This window comes from Callorhinus ursinus, unplaced genomic scaffold (genome assembly GCF_003265705.2).
Source record: "Callorhinus ursinus isolate GAN/ISIS: 27379988/994484 unplaced genomic scaffold, GSC_fseal_2.0 scaffold28, whole genome shotgun sequence".
NCBI lineage: Eukaryota > Metazoa > Chordata > Mammalia > Carnivora > Otariidae > Callorhinus > Callorhinus ursinus.
This window is the reverse complement of record NW_027397090.1, coordinates 2,686,692-2,703,619: the sequence shown is the minus strand read 5'-3', so window position 1 is coordinate 2,703,619 and position 16,928 is coordinate 2,686,692. Positions and strand designations below refer to the sequence as shown.

Below are 16,928 nucleotides of genomic sequence, written 5' to 3'. Positions count from 1 at the left end.
GGAGATTTTTTGTTTTGTTTTTAAATATATTCTGTATGTTAACTCTGTCAGATAAATGATTTGCAAATATTTTCACTCATTTTGTGGATTGCCTTATTTGTCACTCTTTTAATAGTGTCCTCTGATGCATAAAAGTTTTAAATATTAAGTCCAGTTTATGTGTTGCCTTTGCTTTTGGTGTTATATCCAAGAAATTATTTTCAAATTCAATTCAGACTTCTGTATCTTTTCTACAAGGAATTTTATACTTTCAGCTTTCATATTCAGTTTTTGATAGTTTTGGAGTTTTTTTTTGGGATACGGTATAAGGTATGGACTCAGCTTTGTTCTTTTGTATGTGGATATCTGGTTTGCCCAGCACCTTTTATTGAAAAGACTATCCTTTCTCCATTGAATAGTCTTAGAAGAAAGAGAGAGAGGGGCAGAAGGTATATTGGAGCAAATTATAGCAGAGAATTTCCCTAATTTGGGGAAGGAAACAGGCATTAAAATCCAGGAGGCACAGAGAGACCCCCTGAAAATCAATAAAAACAGGTCAACACCCTGACATCTAATAGTAAAACTTACGAGTCTCAGAGACAAAGAGAAAATCCTGAAAGCAGCTAGGGACAAGAGATCTGTAACCTACAATGGTAGAAACATTAGATGGGCAACAGAGACCTGGCAGGCCAGAAAGGACTGGCATGATCTATTCAGAGCACTAAATGAGAAAAATATGCAGCCAAGAATACTATATCTAGCTAGGCTAGATATATATAGATATATCTATATATCTATACACACACACACACACACACACACACACACACACATACATACATAGATACCACATCTTCTTTATCCATTCATCTGTTTGCTAGAATTTTGTTGAGGATTTTTGCATCAGTGGTCATAAGGGATATTGGTCTATAGTTTTCTTGAAGTGTCTTTGTCTGGCTTTGGTATCAGAGTAATAATGGCCTTAAAATGAGGTAGGAGGTGTTCCTTTCTCTGCTGGTGTTTCGAAAAATTCGAGAAGAATTTATATTTTTTTAAAATGTTTGCTAGAATTCACTGCTGAAATCCTCTAATCATGGGCATTTCATTATTGGGAGATTTTTGACTACTGATTAAGTCTCAATACTAGTTATAGGTCTATCCAGGTTTTTTATTTCTTCACAGTTTAGAGTTTTGGTAGGTTTAGGTTTCTTGAAATTTGTCCATTTTATCTTGATTATCCAGTTTGTTGGTGTAAAATTGTTCATAGTGCTGTCTTACAGTCATTCTTATTTCAGTATACTTGGTAGTAATATTACTGCTTTCATTTCTGATTTTAGTTGTCTTTTCTCTTTTTATTTCTCATTCTACCTAAAAGTTCAACTCTGTTGATCTTTTTGAAGAACCACTTATCAGTTTTGTTGAACTTCTTTTTTATTTCTCAGTTTTCTGTTTTGGTTCTCTTTGCTCTTTATTTCCTTACTTCTGCTGACTTTTGGTTTAGCTTGCTCTTTTTCTAGTTTCTTAAGGTGTAAAGTTCATCTGTCGATGGACATCTTGGCTCTTTCCATAGTTTGGCTATTGTGGACATTGCTGCTTTAAAGATTGGGGGGCAAGTACCCTTTCGGATCACTACATTTGTATCTTTTGGGGTAAATACCCAGTAGTGCAATTGCTGGATCATACGGTAGCTCTATTTTCAACTTTTTGAGGAACCTTCATACTGTTTTCCAGAGTGGCTGAACCAGCTTGTATTTCCACGAACAGTGCAGAGGGTTCCCCTTTCTCCGCATCCCTGCCAACATCTGTCATTTCCTGACTTGTTAATTTTAGCCATTCTGACTAGTATGAGGTGGTATCTCCTTGAGGTTTTGATTTGGATTTCCCTGATGCTGAGTGATGTTGAGCACTTTTTCATGTGTCTGTTGGCCATTTGGATGTCTTTGGAAAACTGGCTGTTCTTGTCTTCTGCTCATTTCTTGATTGTATCATTTGTTCTTTGGGTGTTGAGTTTGATAAGTTCTTTATAGATTTTGGATACTAGCCCTTTATCTGATATGTCATTTGCAAATATCTTCTCCCATTCTTTTGGTTGTCTTTTGGTTTTGTTGACTGTTTCTTTTGCTGTGCAAGAGCTTTTTATCTTGATGAAGTCCCAATAGTTCATTTTTGCCCTTGCTTCCCTTGCCTTTGGTAATGTTTCTAGGAAGAAGTTTCTGTGGCTGAGGTCGAAGAGGTTGCTGCCTGTGTTCTCCTGTGGATGGTATTTTGATAGGGATTGCATTGAATGTGTAGATTGCTCTAGGTAGCATCGACATCTTCACAGTATTTCTTCTTCCAATCCATGAGCATGGAACATTTTTCCATTTCTTTGTGTCTTCCTCAATTTCTTTCATGAGTATTTTATAGTTTTCTGCATACAGATTCTTTGCCTCTTTGGTGAGATTTATTCCTTGGTATCTTAACGGTTTTGGGTGCAGTTGTAAATGGGGCCGACTCCTTAATTTCTCTTTCTTCTGTCTTACTGTTGGTGTATAGGAATGCCACTGATTTCTGTGCATTGATTTTATAGCCTGCCACTTTACTGAATTCCTGTTATAAGTTCTAGCAGTTTTGGAGTGGAGTCTTTTGGGTTTTCCACATAGAGTATCATATCATCTGCAAAGAGTGAGACTTTGACTTCTTTGCCAATTTGGATGCCTTTTATTTCTTTTTGTTGTCTAATTGCTACTGTGGCTAGGACTTCTAGTACTGTGTTAAATAGCAGTAGTGATAGTGGACATCCCTGCCGTGTTCCTGACCATAGGGGGAAAGCTCTCAGTTTTTCCCCATTGAGAATATTTGCTGTGGGTTTTTCATAGATGGCTTTTATGATATTGAGGTATGTACCCTCTATCCCTATACTCTGAAGAGTTTTGATCAAGAAAGGAAGCTGTACTTTGTCAAATGCTTTTTCTGCATCTATTGAGAGGATCATATGGTTCTTGTTCTTTTATTAATGTATCACGTTGATTCATTTGCAGATGTTGAACAAAACTTGCAGCCCAGGGATTAATCCCACCTGGTCGTGGTGAATAATCCTTTTATTGTACTGTTGGATCCTATTGGCTAGTATTTTGGTGAGAATTTTTGCATCCATGTTCATCAGGGATATTGGTAATATTCCTTTTTGATGGGGTCTTTGTCTGGTTTGGGGATCAAGGTAATGGTGACCTCATAAAATGAGTTTGGAAGTTTTCCTTCCATTTCTGTTTTTTGGAAGAGTTTCAGAAGAATAGGTATTCTTGAAATGTTTGGTAGAATTCCTCTGGGAAGCCATCTGGCCCTGGGCTTTTGTTTGTTGGGAGATTATTGATGAGTGCTTCAATTTCCTTAGTGGTTATAGGTCTGTTCAGGTTTTCTATTTCTTCCTGGTTCAGTTTTGGTAGTTGATACATCTCTAGGAATGCATTCATTTCTTCCAGATTATCTTATTGCTGGCATATAGTTGCTCATAATATGTTCTTATAATTGTATTTCTTTGGTGTTGGTTGTGATCTCTCCTCTTTCATAATTTCATTTATTTGGGTCATTTTTCTTTTCTTTTTGATAAGTCTGGCTCGGGGTTAATCTTACTAATTCTTTCAGAGAACCAACTCCTAGTTTCGTTGATCTGTTCTGTTCTTTTGGTTTCTCTTTCATTGATTTCTGCTCTGATCTTTATTATTTCTCTTCTCCTGCTAGGTTTATGCTTTCTTGGCTGTTTTTTCTCTAGCTCCTTTAGGTGTAGGGTTAGGTTGTGTATTTGAGACCTTTCTTGTTTCTTGAGAGAGGCTTGTATTGCTATATACTTTAGGTGTAGGGTTAGGTTGTGTATTTGAGACCTTTCTTGTTTCTTGAGAGAGGCTTGTATTGCTATATACTTTCCTCTCAGGACTGCTTTTGCTGCATCCCAAAGATTTTGAACAGTTTTTTTCATTTCCATTTGTTTTCATGAATTTTAAAAATTCCTCTTTAATTTCCTGGTTGACCCATTCATTCTTTAGTAGGATGCTCTTTAGCCTCCATGTATTTGAGTTCTTTCCGACTTTCTTCTTGTGACTGAGTTCTAGTTTCAAAACATTGTGGTCCGAAAATATGCAGGGAATGATCCTAGTCTTTTGGTACCACCTGGTTTGTGACCTAGGATGTGATCTATTCTGGAGAATGTTCCATGGGCACTAGAGAACAATGTGTATTCTGTTGCTTTGGGTTGGAATGGTCTGATTATATCTGTCAAGTCCATTTGGTCCAGTGTGTGATTTAAAGTCTGTTTCCTTGTTGATCTTTTGCTTAGATGATCTGTCCATTTCAGTCAGGGGGGTGTTAAAGTCCCCTACTATTATTGTATTGTCGTTGTGTTTGCTTTTTTATTGATTGGCTTATATAATTGGCTGCTCTCATGTTAGGGGCATAGATATTTACAATTGTTAGATATTCTTGTTGGATAGACCCTTTAAGTAAGGATATGTGTCCTTCCTCATCTCTTATTATAGTTTTTGGTCTAAAATCTAATTTGATTTAAGGATTGCCACTGCAGCTTTCTCTTGGTGTCCATTAGCATGGTAAATGGTTTTCCACCTGCTCACTTTCAATCTGGGGGGTATCTTTGGGTCTAAAATGAGTCTCTTGCAGACAGCATATCAATGGGTCTTGTTTTTTTAATCCAATCTGATAGCCTGTGTCTTTTGATTGGGGCATTTAGCCCAATTACATTCAGGGTAACTATGGAAAGATAGGAATTTAGTGCCATTGGATTGCCTGTAAGGTGACTGTTAACTGTATATTGTCTGTGTTCCTTTCTGGTCTATGTTACTTTTAGGCTCTCTCTTTGCATAGAGGACCCCTTTTGATATTTCTTGTAGGGCTGGTTTTGTGTTTGTGAATTCCTTTAGTTTTTGTTTATCCTGGAAGCTTTTTATATCTCCTTCTATTTTCAGTGATAGCCTAGCTGGATATAGTATTCTTGGCTGCATATTTTTCTTATTTAGTGCTCTGAATAGATCATGCCAGTCCTTTCTGGCCTGCCAGGTCTCTGTTGCCCATCTAATGTTTCTACCATTATAGGTTACATATCTCTTCTCCCAAGCTGCTTTCAGGATTTTCTCTTTGTCTCTGAGACTCGTAAGTTTTACTATTAGATGTCGGGACGTTGACCTGTTTTTATTGATTTTCAGGGGGTTTCTCTGTGCCTCCTGGATTTTAATGCCTGTTTCTTTCCCCAAATTAGGGAAATTCTCTGCTATAATTTGCTCCAATATACCTTCTGCCCCTCTCTCTCTTTCTTCTTCTTCTGGGATCCCAATTATTCTAATATTTATTTGTCTTATGGTATCACTCATCTCTCGAATTCTGCCCTTGTGATCTAGTAGTTGTTTCTCTCTTTTTCTCAGCTTCTTTATTTTCCATCATTTGGTCTTCTATATCGCTGATTCTCTCTTCTACCTCATTTATCCTAGCAGTTAGAGCCTCCATCTTTGATTGCTCCTCATTAATAGCCTTTTTGATTTCGACTTGGTTAGATTTTAGTTATTTTATTTCTCAGGAAAGGGTTTCTCTACTATCTTCCATGCTTTTTTTTCAAGCCCAGCTAGTATCTTTAAAATCGTCAATCTGAACTCTAGTTCCAACATCTTACTAATGTCCGTATTGATTAGGTCCCTGGCTCTCGGTACTGCTTCTTGTCCTTATTTTTGAGGTGATTATTTCCGTCTTGTCATTTTGTCCAGAGGAGAATAGATGAATGAGAGAACAAAATGCTAACAGGGTAACAACGACCCCAGAAAAATATACTAAACAAATCAGAAGAGCCCTGAAACTGGGGGAAAAGAAAGGGAAAGAAACAAAAAAGAAAAAATAGGAAAAAAAGTTAAAAAAAAAAAAAGAATATAATCAAATACGATCAGGCTGGTGAATAGATCATTGCCACACACTAGATTTTGGGTGTATTTTGGTCTGTTAGAAGAAACTGCCTCTTAAATTTTAAAGAAAGAAAAGCTTATATACGTACAAAAGTAAGGGTAAATACAATGAAGGGATGGAATATGACTGTAAAGATGAAAATTATAAAAGATTTTATAAAAGTAATTGATAAGTTGGTTGAAAAACGAAAGAAGAGAAATTAAAAAAAGGGATAGAATGCTGTCAGGCAGGAGACTAGAACAAAGGCATACACTGGAGATTTAGGGTATGTTTTAGTTTGTTAGAAGAAACTGTATCCCAAAATTTTAAAGAAAGAACAACATATATATATATGTGTGTGTGTATGTATATATATACTAAAAATAAGGTTACAGTGAAGGGATAGAATATGACTTTAAAAATGAAAAATAAAGATTTTTAAAAAAGGCATTGATAAGATGTTGGTTGAAAAAGGGAAAAAGAAAAATTAAAAAAAAAATTAAAAATATTAACTTTGATGGTCTAAGGAATCCGGGGGAAAAAAGCCATGAATTCTTTGTGCAGTATTCCCCTAGCGCTGGCATTCTGCCGTTCTCGTTAATTGGTAAACTTGGTCTTGGCTGGTTGTTCTTGCTGATCTTCTGGGGGACGGTCCTGTTGCCGTGGTTCCCAAATGTCTTTGCTAGAGGCGGAATTGCCCTGCTCTTGTCGGTCTGGTTTAAGTAATGTGCTTGGGTTTGCTCTTGGGAGCTTTTCTTCCCTGCAAGCTTTCCATACAGCTCTGGAGGACGAGAGTGAAAATGGCAGCCTCCCAGTCTCCCCCCCGGAGGAGCCGAGAACTCGGGGCCCCACTTCTCAGTGCGCCCCCAGAGAAAAGCAGTCAGTCAGTCTCGTCTCCCCAGTCTCCTTTTGCATTCTGTCTTCACCTGGCCTGTGACCGAGCGTTTCTATCTCTGGCACCCGACCCCGTGTGGAGTCTCCAAACCCAGCAGATCCCTGTGGTGCGCTCCCGCGCCGCTCCTCCCGGGGGAGGAAGGGGAGTCTCCCTGGATCTGCCGGTTGTTGGGTCCCTGCTGGAAGAACCGTGGCCTGACTGCCACGGATCACTGTTTTTATGGCAACCCCGAGCTGAGGGCCTGTGCCTCGGCTCCGTCTCTGCAGCCGGCTTCTCCACTCCGATCCCTGGGAGCTCTGCCGCACTCAGGCACCCCCGGGGTTTCTGTGACCCCGAGGGTCCTGAGACCACACTGTCCTGCGAGGGTTCCATCCCCCGCTTAGCCACTGGAGTAATGTTCCTCAGCGGAGCCGACTTCTAAAAGTTCCGATTTTGTGCTCCGCGGCTCTAGCACTTGCCAGTAAGCAGCTGACGGAGGCTCCATTCCCTGCCGTCTATCCTCCCGAATATTGCCTCGGATTGACTTCACACGTCCTACCTTCCAGAAAGTGGTCGTTTTTTTGTTCAGAGAGTTGCTGCTTTTCTTTTCTTCAATCTCCTCTTGAGTTCGTAGGTGTTCAGAATGGTTTGATCCCTATCCAGCTGAATTCCTGGGACCAGACAAAATTTAGGTCTCCTACTCCGCCATCTTGCTCCTCCTCCTAAACTATTATTTTTTAAAAGACTGTTTAGAGGGGCGACTGGGTAGCTCTGTCGTTTAAGCATCTGCCTTCAACCCCAGATGCTGGGATCAAACCCCCATGTTGGGATCCCTGCTCAGGGGGGAGCCTGCTTCTCCCTCTCCCTCTGCCTGCCATTCCCCCTGCTTGTGTTCATGTGCTGTGTCTCTCTCAAATAAATAAAATCTTAAAAAAAAAAAAATACTACTTAGAACAGTTATAGGGTCACAGGAAACAATTGTTGAAGTATAGTTGACACTAAGGTTACATTTGTTTCAGGTGTACACAGTGATTTGACACCTCTGTGTTGTGCTATACTCACCACAAGTGTAGCCTCCTGTCACCATTCAAGGCTATTCCAGTATCATTTGACTGTATTCCTTGTGCTATACCTTTTTATCCCCATGACTTGTTCATTCCATTACTGGAAGCCTGTACCTCCCACTGCCCTTCACCCATTTTCCCCAACCCCTTCCCCCTTTCCACTGGTAACCATCACTTTATTCTCTGTATTTGTGTGTTTGTTTTTGTTTTTTAGATTCCATATAGAAGTGAAATTATATGGTATTTATTTAACTTAGCATTATACCTTCTAGTCTTTCCATGTCACAAATGGCAAGATTTAATTTTTTTCATGGTGGAGTAATATTCCATTGTATATATGTACCACGACTTCTTTATCCATTTATCTATTGATGGACACTTGGGTTGCTTCCGCTGGCTTTTTTAAATAATACTACAAACATAAGTGTGTATGTATTTTTTCAAATTACTATTCTCATTTTCTTTGGGTCAGTAACCACCAGTGGAATTACTGGGTCATAGGGTATTTTTAATTTTTTGAGGAACCTCCATACTGTTTTCTGCAATGGCTGCACAGATTTACCTTCCTGCCAATGCTGCATGAGGATTCCTCTTTCTCCATATTCTCAGCAACAGTTGTTATTTGTCTTTTTGATTTTAGTCGTTCTGACAGGTGTGAGGTGATATCTCATTGTGGTTTTGATTTGTATTTCCCTGATGATGCTTGATGTTGAGCATGTTTTCATGCGTCTGTTAGCCCTCTGTATGTCTTCATTGGGAAAATGTCTATTCAGGTCTCTGCCCAATTTTTTTTTTTTTTTTAAGTTTTATTTATTTATTTGACACAGAGAGAGAGAGCGCACAAGCAGGGGGAGCAGCAGGCAGAGGGAGAGGGAGAAGCAGGCTTCCCGTGGAGCAGGGAGCCCAATGCGGGGCTCGATCCCAGGATCATGACCTTTGCCAAAGGCAGACGCTTAACTGACTGAGCCACTCAGGCACCCCTCTCTGCCCATTTTTTAATTGGATTGTTTGTTTTTTTTGGTGTCAAGTTGTAGAAATTCTTTATATATTTGACATTAACCCTTTATCGGATATATTATTTGCAAGTATCTTCTCCCATTCAGTAGGTTGCCTTTTCATCTTGTTGATGGTTTCCTTTGCTTTGTGAAAGCTTTTTATTTCGATGTAGTCTCAGTAGTTTATTTTTGCTTTTGTTTCATGTGCCTGAGGAGAGATACTTAGAAAAGTGTTGCTAAGGCTGATGTACAAGAGATTACTGTCTGTTTTCTTTTAGGATTTTTATAGTTTTAGGTCTCAAGGAGTTGAAACTTAGATCCACAGAAAACCTGCGTGCAGATGTTTATAGTAGTTTTATTTACACTTTCATATAAAGCTTATACACATAAATTTTATATTTCAATTTTATAGCCGAGACTTGTAAGCAACCAAGATGTCAGTCAATAGGTGACAAACTGTAGCATATCAAACAATGAAATATTATTCACTGCTAAAAGGAAATAAGCTGTCAGGTCATGGAAAGATGTAGAGAAACGTTAAATGCATATTACCAAGTGAAAGATGCCAGTCTGAAAAGGCTACATCTTGTATGATTTCAACTAGATGACTTCTGGAAAAGGCAAAACTATGGACACAGTTAAAAAATCAGTGCTTGCCAGGGCTTGAAGGTGGTAGGGGAGGGATGAATAATTGAAGCCCAGGGGATTTTTAGGGCAGTGAAAATACTTTACATGATATACTTTAGATGATATAATGATTAATACATATCATTATGCACTTGACCAGACCCACAGAATGTACAACGCCAATAGTGAATAGTAATGTAAACTGTGGACTTTGGTGATTATGATATGTCAGTGTAGGTTCATCAGTTTCAACAAATGTACCATTCTGGTTGGGAATGTTTTTAATGATGGAGACAATGCATGGGTAGATGCAGGGGTATTAAAAAAAAAAAAATCTCCTTTCAACTTTTCTGTGACCCTTATTTGTAGATGACATGAAACTATACATAGAAAACCCTAAAGATTCCACCAAAAAAACCATTAGAATAAATGAATTCAGTAAACTTGCAGATAATTAATATACAGAAATCTATTGCATTTTGATATACTAAGAACAAAGTGCAGAAAGAGAAATTAAGAAAAAAATGCAATTAACAATTGCACCAAAAAGAATAAAATACCTAAGAATAAACATAACCAAGGAAGGGAAAGACCTGTACTCTGAAAACTATAATTATTGGTGAAAGAAATTGAAGACACCAACAGATGGAAAGCTATCCATGCTCATTGTTTGGAAGAATTGATATCATTAGATGTCCATAGAACCCAAAGCAATCTACAGATTCAATACAATCCCTATCAAAATATCAATAGCATTGTTCACTGAACTAGAACAAATAATCCTAAAATCTGTATTGAACCACAAAAGACCCTGAATAGCGAAAGCAGTCTTGAAAAAGAAGAATAAAGCTGGAGATAACACCATCTCAGATTTCAAGATATACTTCAAAGCTGTAATAAAGCAGTATGGTGCTGGCACAAAAATACATACATTGATCAGTGGAACAGAATAGAGCACCCAGAGATAAACCCACATCTATATGGTCAGTTATAAAAAGGCAAGGATATACAATGAGGAGAAGACAGTCTCTTCAAAAAATGGTGCTGAGAAAACTGGACAGCTACATGCAAAAGAATGAAACTGGACCACTTTCTTACAGCATGCACAAAAATGAGGTCAAAATGAATTAAAGACCTAAGTATGAGACCGAAAACCATAAAAATCCTAAAAGAAAACATAGTGATCTCTTGCACATCAGCCTTAGCAACACTTTTCTAGATTAGTCTTAAATTTTTTGAAGAGAGTATCTTTGCTTCTTTGTATTATCTTTTCTCCATTGTCAAAGACCAGTAGGCTGTATTTATAGAAGTCTACTCCTGGGCTCTCTATTCTGACCATTGATACCTTTGTTCTATTGCCAATACCAGTATCTTGCTTACTGTAGCTTTATAGTAAGCCTTGAGGTCAGGGAGTGTCAATCCTCTATCCTTGTTCTTCTTTAATATTATGTTAGCTATTCTAGATCTTTTACCTCTCCATTTAAACTTCAGAGTCATTTTGTCAATATTCATTAAGTAGTTGGCTGGGATTTTGACTTTCATTGCATTGAGTCTATGAATCATTTTAGGAAGAACTAATATCTTGAGAATATTGAATTTTAATATCCACAAATAAATATGGAGTATCTCTTTATATTCATTTCTTCTTTGATGGCATTCATCAAAATTTTGCAGTTTCCTCTGTATAGATCTTGTATATATTTTGTTAGATTTATACCCAAGTATTACATTTTTTGGGTGCTAATATAAATGGTATTATTTTTAATTTTTAAATTCTATTTGTCCGTTCTATGTAGGAAAGCAGTTAATTGACTGTTGCATACCAGCCTTGTATTATGCAACCTTGGTATAAGGGCTTATTAGTTCTTGGAGTCCTTTTTTTTGCTTTTCTTTTTAGATATTCTGTATAGATGATCATGTCATCTGTGAACAGAATCTGTATACCTTTTATTTCCTTTTCTTGTCCTTTTGGATTGGCAGAAACTTCCAGTACGGTGTTGAAAAGGAATGATCAGAGAGACCTCTTTGCTTTGTACCTAATCTTAGTGGGAAAACTGAGCTTCTTACCATTAAATACGATAGCTGTAGGTTTTTTTGTTGATACTCCTTATCAAGTTGAGGAAGCTCACCTTTATTCTAGTTCATTGAGAGCTTTTATCATGAATAGGTGTTGGATTTTGCCATGCATCAATTTATATGATCATGTAATTTTTCTTCAGTCAGACCTGACTTTTAAACATAAGTTAGATATATTATCTCTTAGAGAAGTTATTTGACCTTGCTAAGCATTAGTTTCCTGTTACGAAGCACGTATATATGGGAACTTATAAAAAACAGAAATTGGTTGTCTACATTATAGGTTGTGAGAACTTATGATAATGCATATCAGTGCTTTCCTTGATGCCTATCATGTAATAAATAATAATTATTAATTGTCAGCTGTATTTGGTAAATAATAAAGGGATAATAAACATAGTAACATTAGAAGATAAATCTCTGAGGTGCCTGGGTGGCTCAGTCAGTTAAATGTCTGCCTTCGGCTCAGGTCATAATCCAGGGTCCTAGGATCGAGTCCCACATCAGGCTCCCTGCTCATTGGGGAGCCTGCTTCTCCCTCTACCTCTCCCCCGCCCATGCTCTCTCTCTCTCTCAAAAATAAATAAAATCTAAAAAAAAAAAAAAAATCAAAAATAATGAGGTTAGTTCACCTAATGAGATGGGTCGGTAAGGCCAAATAGAAATTTGAATGGAGATTGTGAAATGTCTTATGGACTATGGATGATTTTTTGAGCTTAAAATTGCATTCTGTTATTTTTGGATATATTAAGGGGAACAATTGTGTTTTTAATTAGTACACTTAAATCAGAATGAAGTTTGCTTTAAATGATTCCTGTTTTTTGGAACAGATTCAAGATTTTTGGAAAGTTACCACTGATTTCTTTAAGAATCTCAGATAAAAAACTGCAAGGAATTTTGGAATTGATTGAAAGCATTCCGAAACCCACACCTGCAACTGAAACATATGCCCCTGCCAAACCATTTCAGGTAATGTTTTTGCAAAATTGATAAAAGTACAAATTAAAGAAACTTGACAACTTTACCCACAAATTTTGGGTAAAAGAATTTAATTCATTTTCAGGAGAAAAAAATTACAATTTAGGGCTACCTGGGTGGCTCAATTGGTTAAGCATCCGACTTGATCTCAGCTCAGGTCTTGATCGCAGGATTGTGAGTTCAGGCCCCACAATGGGCTCTGCTAGACATGGAGCCTGCTTTAAAAAAAAAATTGGGGCACCTGGGTGTCTCAGTTGGTTAAGTGTCCAACTCTTGATTTCGGTTCAGGTCATGATCTCAGGGTTGTGAGATTGAGCCCTGCATGGGCTCAATTGGGCCTGCGCTGGGCCTGGAGCCTGTTTAAGATTCTTCTCTCTCCCTCTCCCTGCTGCCTTCCCCACCCCGTGTTACTCTCCCCCTCTAAAAAAAAAATTTTTTTTTTTTTTTTTTACATTGTAAAAGAGAAAATGACGAAAGAGTAAAAGGTGCAAATAGTAAAAAAAGTTATGTGATAAGTCTGCTTTTCTTCACTTTGTCTGGCTTGCAGTCACTGTCCTTATTGGTAACACTGTTAACCACTTCTCTAGTTTTCCAAAAATGTTTATGGCATATACTATGGCATGCTCATGTGTGTATATATACATATGTACTCTTAAGTTCTTAAAATTTACACAAATTGTATCATTATACTTACTGTTCTGAATCTGTATTTTTTCACCATTATCATATTTTATATAGCTTAGAGATATCTTCATATTAGCACGTATAAATCTATCTTTTACTTTCAGAGCAATATAGTATTGAATTGTGCAAGTGTACCATCATTTGCCTAACATAATCCCCTTTTGATGAACATTGATATTGTTATGAGTGCTCACAGTTATAACCTACTGCTTTCAGCTTCCTTGTACATATATTTGGGTATATTTTTATCCACTGGATAAATTTGTAAAAGTGGAATTGCTCAGTGAATTTTACATTTTCATGAATTTTGCCAAATTTTCTTTTTTAAATTGAGTACTAATCTATAGTCCCACCAGCAGTAAATGAGTGTTTGTTTCTCTGTTCTCATTAGTTGTATTAACAATTTAAAATTTATTAAATGAAAAGTTATATTCTGGTTTTGATTTGCATTCACAAGAAACATAGGACTTCTGTTCATAAGTTTAGTGGGTGTTTGACTTTCTGTTTTTGAAAACTATGTCTTGTGCTGTGTTGTGGAAGGAAATTTTTGCTTTTTGTCCTTTACAAATATTTTTTTGTCTTTTCTTGGATTCATTTATTTTTGGCATGCCAAAGCTTTTGCTTTTTACATACTCAAAGTTATTAAGGTGTGATGCCTGGGTGGCTCAGTTGGTTAAGCGTCTACCTTCGGCTCAGGTTATGATCCCAGGGTCCTGGGCTCAAGCCCCCCATCTGTTGGGTTCACTGCTCAGCGGGGAGCCTGCTTCTCCCTCTGCCTGCCTCTCTCTCCCTCTCTTTCTCTCTCTCTGACAAATAAATTGAAATTCTGGGGGGGAAAAAAAAGTTAAGGTTTTCCTTTATGATTTCTGTTTTTCTTAATTTCAAAAATAAAATACCCATTGTGGCAACTGGGTGGCTCAGTTGGTTAAGCATCTACCTTCAGCTCAGGTCAATGATCTCAGATCCTGGGGTCGAGTCCTGCATCAGGCTCCTTGCTCAGCCGGGAGTCTGCTTCTCCTTCTCCCTCTGCCCCTTTCCACTCTCCCCACCTTGTGCTCTTTCTCTCAAATAAATAAATAAAATCTTTAAAAAAAATTCACTCATGTTTTTCTCCTTTTTAAAATTTTTATTTCTTTTCACATTTAACTTTTTTTCTTTTGAAATAATTTCAAACTTACAGAAAAATTGTAAAAATAGTATAAGGAACTTCATCAAACCCTGTGAGAGTAAGTTGCTGACATGTTGTACCATAACCCTGAAAACAGTAGTGTTTTGTAATATTTTTTCATAATCTGTTGCTGAGCTTTTAGTTAACAGTTTCTTTTGAAGAGCAGTTTTTAAGTTTTGATGAAATCCACTTTGTCCGTATTTTCTTTTATGGATGAAACTTTTTATATCCTATCTCTGAAATCTCTGCTTAACACAAGATCAAGGTTTTTCCTGTGTTTTATTCTAGAAATTTTGTAGTTTTAGGTTTTATGATCCGTGATCCATTTTATGTTAAATGTTTATGTGGTGCATGTGATGAATTACTGTTTGTACATTTGTATTTTTAGTTATTTCAGTTTCATTTGTTGAAAATACTTTGTCTCCATGGAGTTGAGCCTGTTTTTTGGCCCTTTTCTACTCCAGTGATATTCCTTTGATTTTTATCCATCCTTTTGCTGATACCATAATGTCTTATTTACTACATGGCTTCATGGTAAATATTATGTATGTATGTATGTATATCCTTTTTCAGATGTTAAGGAGAATTTTTCTAGGACTGTCTTGTGAGTCTGGTTCTTCCATCAGTTTTATGCTATGTTGACGGCATCTCTGAGTCCTTTCTGGCATAATATATATTGTATTTTACATTTTTATATATGTTTTCTTCTTAAATGCTTCTAAGTTTAAGAGAAAGTACTTGGGTAAATGTTAGGGTCATTCATAGTTATCACTGAAGCCTAAAAGGACTCTTTTCTCTCCCAACCCCTGGACTTAATCTTTATATCAAAATACTGTTGAACCTATGATCTATACTGGATGTTCTTTTTAAAATCAAATGCCTATATAAAAATAGGCTGAGAATAACTGTGTAATACGTCTTATACTGAATTTCTCTTATGTGTCAGGCCACACATTTGGCTAAGGATTACTACATAAGGTCATCTCTTAATTATTTATATTCAGCACCTAGCCCAACTCTAGATTTTGCATATTTTTATCTTTAATCCTTATCACAACCCAGCAAGTTAAGTATTAACAGTTATTATTTTGCCCAGGAAACAGACTCTTAGGTTAAATACTTCGCTAAGATGATAAAGTTTGTAGCTTTTAGCTTGCAGAGCCTAATTTTAAGTTCAGGTTTCTTTTTCTCTCTTGAAACAAATATGTAGCCCTACAGCTGACATTTTTTTTGCTGTTTTCATGCTGCTTTCTATATAAATGACATCCTAACCTGCAGGGGCTTTATTTTCCACTTTTTCCCAGTTTCCTAAGAAAGTTCAGTACAAAACACTAGATCATTCCTAAGAGTTTTAATTTAACTTGAAGGGGTTTTCATAGGTCAGATAAAGAAAAGTTTTTTAAACAAAGAATCACCCCTTCACAAGTCTGAAAGATTTTAACACCTAAATATCTCTTGAAGCTGGATTTCCTGTCCACTTCGTATAATAGATTTTACTTTTCTTAATTTTTATTTCAGCTTTATTAAGGTACAATTGACAAATAAAACTATAAAATATTAATGTGTACATTGTGGTGGTTTAGTATATGTATATGTTGTGAAAGGATTTCACTTGTCTAGTTAATTAACACATCCATTACTTCACATATTTGTTTTTGGTGAGAACATTTAGTTCTACTCTTAGCAGATTCCTGTTATTCAATACAGTGTTGTTGACTGTAGTCACATTTTACATTAGATCCTTAGCCTTACTCATCTCAAAGCTGAAAGTTTGTATCCTTTTACTAACTGCTCCCTATTTCCTGCACCCTACAGCCCCTGGCAACCACTTCTCTACTCTGTTGCTATGAGTTTGACCTTTTGTGGTTAGGTTCCACATATAAATGGTACTATGCAGTATCTTTATCAGTCCAGTTTATTTCACTTAGCATCATGCCCTCAGGTTCCAATCATGTTGTCACAAATGGCAGGATTGCCTTCTTTCTCATGGTTGAGTAATTTACATTATTTAAATAAATATATGTGTGTATATGCTTATATATTATATATAAATGCCATGCTTTTATGCATTCAAATGTTTGATGGACACTTAGGGTAGTTTCCCACATCTTGGCTCTTGTGAATAATGGTGCAGTGAATATGGGAGTGCAATCTCTCTTTGATATCCTGTTTTCATTTCCTTTGGAAAACCAGTGAGATTGTTGGATCATATGGTAGTTCTAATTTTAATTTTCTGAGGAACCTCCCCGCTATTTCCTTGGTGGCTGCACCAATTTATATTCCCACCAACAGTGCACAGGAGTTCCTTTCTCTCCACATCCTCTCCAATACTTGTTACCTGTTGTCTTTTTTTTTTTTTTCAACTTTTTTGAAGATTTTATTTATTTAGGGGCACCTGGGTGGCTCAGTCGTTAAGCGTCTACCTTCGGTTCAGGTCATGATCCCAGGGTCGTGGGATCGAGCCCCACATCGGGCTCCCTGCTCAGCGGGAAGCCTGCTTCTCCCTCTCCCACTCCCCCTGCTTGTGTTCCCTCTCTGTCTGACAAATAAATAAATAGAATCTTTAA

General features: G+C 37.1%; 1 protein-coding gene across 6 annotated transcripts in view; it reads left to right on the top strand.

Moving 5' to 3' along the window:
- The window catches only part of VPS13A (vacuolar protein sorting 13 homolog A), a 267,302-nt gene that overhangs the window by 96,591 nt on the left and 153,783 nt on the right, over positions 1-16,928 (top strand). For all 6 annotated transcript variants that reach the window (XR_012374024.1, XR_012374025.1, XM_025891365.2 and 3 more), the window contains exon 23: positions 12,362-12,500. Coding sequence is in view for 4 of the 6 variants with exons in the window: in XM_025891365.2 (XP_025747150.1) it covers positions 12,362-12,500 (139 nt within the window). In the remaining 2 variants the exon portion in view is untranslated. The remainder of the gene's footprint in view (positions 1-12,361; positions 12,501-16,928) is intronic.